The 6,631-nt window shown below is 44.6% G+C and overlaps 1 protein-coding gene across 2 annotated transcripts in view; it reads right to left on the bottom strand.

Annotated features, from left to right (window-relative positions):
• Positions 1-1,340: 1,340 nt before the first annotated feature.
• Positions 1,341-6,631, bottom strand: part of samd12 (sterile alpha motif domain containing 12) — a 105,419-nt gene continuing 100,128 nt past the window's right edge. Inside the window, exon 5 of one of the 2 annotated variants that reach the window (XM_070984661.1) lies at positions 1,341-5,603. In XM_070984661.1, the coding sequence (XP_070840762.1) occupies positions 5,572-5,603 (32 nt within the window). In that variant the 3' untranslated portion in view covers positions 1,341-5,571. The remainder of the gene's footprint in view (positions 5,604-6,631) is intronic. The other variant, XM_070984660.1, reaches the window with a different exon arrangement.

Below are 6,631 nucleotides of genomic sequence, written 5' to 3'. Positions count from 1 at the left end.
CTCCGCTGCAGCACGTGTAAAGCAGAAGGTACTACAGCACGTGTGGCACTTGTAGGCATCAATTTCAATTCAGGCAAAGGTCAATACCGGTGTGGCATTGATCGCGATACCTCAGCATAATTAAGGTCTCAGAATTAAGATCGTGCTCCTCGTGCAACCTGCTCCTTCATGTCCTTAAAACAGGACGTCTCCTCTCTCACTGCAACTATATGTAAAATCTTTGACTTCAAAAAGCAAACATGCAGATTTCCTCCAAAGTTAAAGCACTTTTCACAAAATTTGGAACAGTTATTTTAGAAAACAGGCTATATATTTTATCTAATGGCTCAATGAATTATTAATAACTTATTAGTGCCTGCCAGCGCGTCTAAAGCTCACTAATTAATATGTTACGTCTCATTTAAGTGTCACTTATGAAATAGTCCCTCAGTTAAAATGCGACTAGTCCTTTCTGAGCGTCAGTTTTGCTGTTGTTTGTGGTTGGTTAGCCTTTTCTGCTGTTTCCAGTCTTTATGCTAAGCTAAGCTAGCTGTGTCCTGGCTCTGGCTATACTGAATGAGAGAGGCATCAATCCTGTCCTCTGAAACACAGCAAGGAAGTCTTTCAGCGCACGTATTTGTGATTTTTGTTATAAGACAGACGTGAAAAAATCCCCACGTACACTTCAATCCTTCATCTCAAAGACAAAAAAAGGCTAAAGACCTACTTTTAAAGATCATGTTTGATTGTCTTGTATTACTTATTTGAAAGTTGTACCTCCAGTTTAGTTCTGTGTAATGCCGCATTAGTTAGTTTTAAGACAGAACAATGAAGGACAAGGCTGAGGTTACAGCCAATCAGAGAAGCGTCTGTGGCCACGGGAGAAGACCTCGACATGCGTGTGCACCTTCAGCTGCTTCTGCTACCACTGCTGCCTGTGACAAAGTGCAAAATGAACGGCGGCTTTCCAACTTTGTAAATGCTCACTATGAATTTTTCATGCCGCCGTGGATACGTGCGTTGTGTGTGCGCGCATTAGACGTGACAGCAATGTGTGAGTGCTCTCAGTCATTTCCAGTTGCGATTGCAGCGTCTCCTGCAGGGTCCTGAGGCCTGATGGAGAATGCTGCGTGCTAACCAGAGGAAACCTGCCCCCGAAACTGCAACGTCACACCTCTCCAGCCGCAACATCTGTCACATCTGTGCAGTAATCTTGCAAAACCTCACATCTGCTGCGTGCGAGTGGATGCACACACACACAAACACACACAAACACACACACACACACACACCCTGCACAGCATGAGCAGAGATGTAACATCCTGAACAGAATAAACAGAACAAACAGAGAACATGTTTTACATGAAGATTAATCTGTTTATTATATATATACTCATCATGATATCAATATCATCATTAATATCCATCATTAGGCACCTTATATGTAGATAGACTGGGGGTAGAGACTTGGTCTGCATGCCTGTTGGTTACAAAAACACTCAGAACAGAATCAAAACATGCTGTTAACACGGCAGAAACAAAACTCTTAGATTTGTTGTCGTCTGTTTAGATTGTTTGAGGCGTCGCTTGCATGTTTGCTTCTACACTTGTTTATGCATAACTAATGTGAAACCTGTGAGCGGCTGTGGTTGTGTTTACTGCTAATTTGTTCAGAAATGTGTGTATATAGTGTCACTGTGCACGCGCGCGTGTGTGTGTGTGTGTGTGTGTGTGTGTGTGTGTGTGTGTGTGTGTGTGTGCCTTTTAAACACAAAGTCTGGGTTTGTGTGCATGTGCAGCATGTGTGAAAGTTCTTGTGCAATAACGTTGTGTGAGGTTTGGTCTGCCGTTGTGTAACAGTGCACTGCACAGCAGCCTCTGTGAGTGTGTGCCAAACCTCTTACAGGTACTTTGAGACCGAGGCCTGAGCCAGTTCAGGCAAGTCCTCGGACACCTTGGCACGGATGCCAGATCTCGAGCTGGTTAAACCTGGATATCAGAGCCAGAAATACAGTGGAAAGTTTCCCTCATGTCTCTGGAGGAAAATCTATTCCCTCGCTCTCCCCCTGCAAGCAGGGAGCAAGCACACACTCTGGAGAGTAACAATAAAGAATCAATATTTTAGTGCCAACACCCAGGGTTATTACAGCGCTGCAGCCTGGGATATGGATCACTAAAACACACTGCTACATTTGTTAGTTTGTAGCCTGCAAGCAAATTTAGGTCCTGACCCAAAGTTTAGCCCGTCTGCATGATATTTTTAAAAATTAATTTCAAAGAGGCTTTGAGAGAAAAGGAATACAACACTTTGAATAATCCTTTACAGCCACACTGAAGTGCAGAATTGCAATTGAGCTTGAACACACGCACACAGCACTTTCTTTACAGGGCCACAATCAGAAAATATGATGAAATTCAATGCAAGTGGTTCATATACTACGAGATCACAAGAAGTCAGCCGTGTGTTCTTCTCCCCCCGGATTTTGGGAAAGCATGGACCTTGGCTTTGTCAGGCTCTTGTTCGCAAATTTTAATGCTTCAGACGATATCCGAGCAAAGTTTTATTTGAAATTAACTAAAATAGTTTGACATCTTGGGAGATATGTTTATTTTCTTTCTTGTTAAGCGTTAAACGAGAAGATTGATAGCACTCTCATGAAGTGACAGTCAGCAGCCGCTTAGCTTAGCTTAGCTTAGCATAAAGACTGGAAACAGGGGGAAACAGTTAGCCATGCTCTGTCCAAAGGTATCATAGGTAATATAATGAACTAATCTAATGAACACCTTACATCTCATTTGTTTGACATTTTTACACTCTTTTTTACATTTAGACTGAGACGGTCTGTATGCTACGCTAAGCTAACCTACTGCTGGATGTAGCTTTATATTTAATACAAGTTTTCAAAGTTAAATTTAAACTTTCACAACTTCTACAAACTAAAAATGATGAAGCAAATGAGATATAACTTGTTAAGTAGTGAACTTTAGAGGTGCTGGAAGGAAGATTTTGTTGCCTTTGGAGAGAGCGAGACTCGCTGTTCCCCCGTTTCCAGTCTTTATGCTAAGCTAAGCTAATGGACTTGATATGACAGAGTATTTCCCAAACTGCCAAACTCTTGTTTTGATGCAGAGGTTATATTGATTTTTCAGCATCAATATCAACTGATTATACTGCTGAAAATAGTCATAGAGTCAGAATCTCTTGCTGAGAGTCGTTGGCATGAATGAATCCAGATCTCAAACTCACCGCCCTTTCACCATCACAAACCATTTCTCCCAGTTCACATACTGACAGTTTTCCAATCTGGAATCGAGGAGCGGAGAAATTCCAAACTTAACGGAGGCTTCAGCCCTCCCCTTCCTCCCGTGGCCTTGACAGACGTGGACACGGCATCTCCACCCGACCGTGAAATAGCCACTTGTGTTTTAGCCTGAACAACTCCATCCCTATGTGACTGTCAGCACACACGCACACACACACGCACGCACACACACACACACACACGCACGCACACACACTTCAGGCTTTTGTAATCCTGGAGGACCGACTGTATGTCCTGAAGAACTGATCAATACTATTCAATCTGCTCACAGGTCTTTGCTGCGTTAGGCTGCGGCTGCTATCCAAACAATGAATGGCTGGACACAGAGGGACCCGTGTACAAATGGAATCCCATTAAAACGCAATGGCTCTCAGGGGCTGACGCTGACCCCCCCCCCCCACCTCCCCGCTCTGACCGCAGCAGCTATTTTATGCTCCTCTGATTGACAGCTCCCATACGGGAGAGGAAAGATGCTGTTACCATGACAACAGCTCATGCTACACCGCCGCGGATACGAGCTTTTGATAAACATCACTCCAGAAATCAGCGGCTGATATTAAGAGGTCGTTAAGCCGGCTACAGGGTTTTTATAATGTATTTACACTCACAGACAAGGTGGAGAAGGTGACAATGATCCGAGTAACAGCTGTTTTGTTTCGTGACGGGCACGTGTGCTTTTAAGTGCAGTTAAAATACCTATAATATCAACAGTGAGTGGCCATTATTCACATTGACAGAGTTTCTCATTAGAGATAAATAGAATACAGTGCGTCTCCCTAATAGGCTGACAGACAACATTTCCATGATGAGCTTTTTGCACACAGCACATCTCCTTTCTACACTATTTTCAATACATGTCATCTAAAAATAGTTCCAAGCAGTGAGATGGAAAGCAGACAGAGCAATAAGGAGTCGGCGATACAGAGGGGAGGAAATGAAAAAGGCTCTTTTGTTATCCGTGATGTCTTTTCTTCTTTTTCTCTCCTCATTAGCAGTAAAGAATATCAAGTCGTAGTATCTCTCGGTTCACGGAGCCCTTTTGCTTTTCCTGCTCATTTTTTCTGTCTTTCAGCCACTCCCTTTCCCTTTGTTTCAGTTTACCTACTGACACGTTGCTTTTAGGGACACCGAGGGAATTTCCTTCTCGCAGTTCATCCCTTTCTTTTTTCGTTTTTCCTCAGGTTCTGCTTCATCTCCTTCAGATTGCTTTCTCACAACGATGTCATTCATTTCACGGGAGCCAGCTTAACCGTACCTAATGTGATGCCAGGTTCAGTGTTTATTCCCAGACAAACTGTTGGCTGTTTTCACAGTGAAGTTCTCTCAGGCTCACTGTCTACCCTAAGAGAGTGATCCACAACATGGAGAGGGCTACGGACGCTTCGGTGGGCGTTCTTGAATGCCGTTTACGGGATCTGCGCACAGAATGAGAGAGAGAAAAAGAGCACAACAACACACACATGGTTGTGTAAAGCGTCTCACCCCTTTTGAGGTTGTGGGATCAGTCTGTGAGGAGATAAGGAGGAAGAATCAGGGAGGAGGTGTATAATAGTGGTATTTTGGACAGTCATTATGCTGCCGCCACTGAAAGTCTCAGCAGTGCACCACAAGAGTACTCATGGGAGAAAACACATGTTAAAGTGCTACGATGAAGGAGCTAACATGCCACAGACTGACCAAGAGACTGCGTCTGAAAGGAGGAGTGGATTATAGGTGTCACTCTTCACTGTAAGGGTAGGTGAGGTCCCCGAAAAAATCAGCACACACACACGATCCAATCACAAGGCAATGGTGCAGAGATTATCTGGTTTAAATGCTTTGAGGAAACCCGGCCAAGCAAGTGTTGAATTGTGGGTAGATGATGGTCAGGAGGGCTTGGCTGTCTTCGTAGTTGTTGAGGGAGAGGGGAATGAAGGAGTGTGGGAGTCATAGCGTGAGAGGTCTGGTGGAGGTTTGGCTGCAAAGGTCAGAAATGACGGGAGATGGGACGCCTGCAATGGAAACTATTGGTCAGATTCCAGGAAGCTGTGAGGAATTGTTTGGACAGCGAGGAAACGGCAAGTCGGGACTGGTGGGAGCTTCTCAGGAGTGGCTGGGAAGAAGGCAGGAGCTTTTTTTTTTGTTTCCAGATCTGTCTGAAGACGAGGACGGAGACCGAAGGTGTGAGACGGAGAGCTGCGATTGTTCCACGGAGAAGTCTGAGGGTCACATGTTGGGTGGATGTCGACAAGGCGGCGTGTCCTTTTTGTGACTGTCCTGCTCCGTCAGGCTATGGTGAAGACGGAGTGCACTCCAGAGAGGCTGCAGACAAACAAACAAAAAAGATTGTAAAAAGTTAATGAGAAAATGACAGAAAAGAGGGTTTGAGGGGTGTGAAACAGAGAGAAGGAAACACTTCTGCGAGGAGGAGGGGAAACGGCGAGAAAGGGAAAAATAAGACGAAAACAGAAGAGAATGACGACCAGCACAGAAAGAGGGATTGGGGAGGGGGGGGCAAAACGAAACTGAGCGGAGTGACGTACGTAGATGAGAGAGGAAATTAAGAAGTTGAGATCAAACAGAAAAAAAGAGAGAAAGGGCCGAGATAACAAGCATGGGCACAGTGAGGCATAAAAATGGATCAGGGGGATGGAATTAGAAAAATAGAAGAGAGAGGGGGGGAGATAAGAGAGACAGGATAAAAGAGAGAAAGAGGGAGAGAGAGGGGGAGGACGAATAAAAAGAGAGGAGACATAATTATAAAATGGCACGAGAAAATCAATGCGGTGAGCGTCATTGTGCTTGCAGGCGCTGTACAAAGGGAGGTGGAGAGCAGCAGCGTGTCCATCAAACGCATACACACCACCACATGTCAGTGTCTCTCTCTCTCTCTCACACACACACACACACACACACACACACACACACACACACACACACACACACACACACACACAGAAGCATTTCAAATGCAGAGTGAAGACAAGGAGGATGAGTCAGGCAGATGAAGCAGAGAGAGACAAGTGACATTTAGAGCTCAGTCGGAGCATGTGATGACAAGGCACAAAGATACATGCCAGCCCCGACTCTGACAACAGCTTGTGTGTATGTGTGTGCGCGTGTGTGTGCGTGTGTGTGTGTGTGTGTGTGTGTGCAGGGAAACAGATTTGTGATTTTATATGTTATTCTGTTCAGCTGCAGGAGCGGAAACTGAGGGCAGACAGCCCGGATTCATATTAATACCGTGAAAGTTGGGGCTACAGTGAAAAAAGTAGTAAAAAAAAAGTGCAGATACGTTTGTTCAAGTATTGAGATACTTTCCTTAAGTAAAAGTACAAATACCACAGTGT

Source organism: Chaetodon trifascialis, chromosome 17 (assembly GCF_039877785.1).
Source record: "Chaetodon trifascialis isolate fChaTrf1 chromosome 17, fChaTrf1.hap1, whole genome shotgun sequence".
Lineage (NCBI taxonomy): Eukaryota > Metazoa > Chordata > Actinopteri > Chaetodontiformes > Chaetodontidae > Chaetodon > Chaetodon trifascialis.
This window is presented reverse-complemented; position numbering and strand designations above follow the sequence as displayed.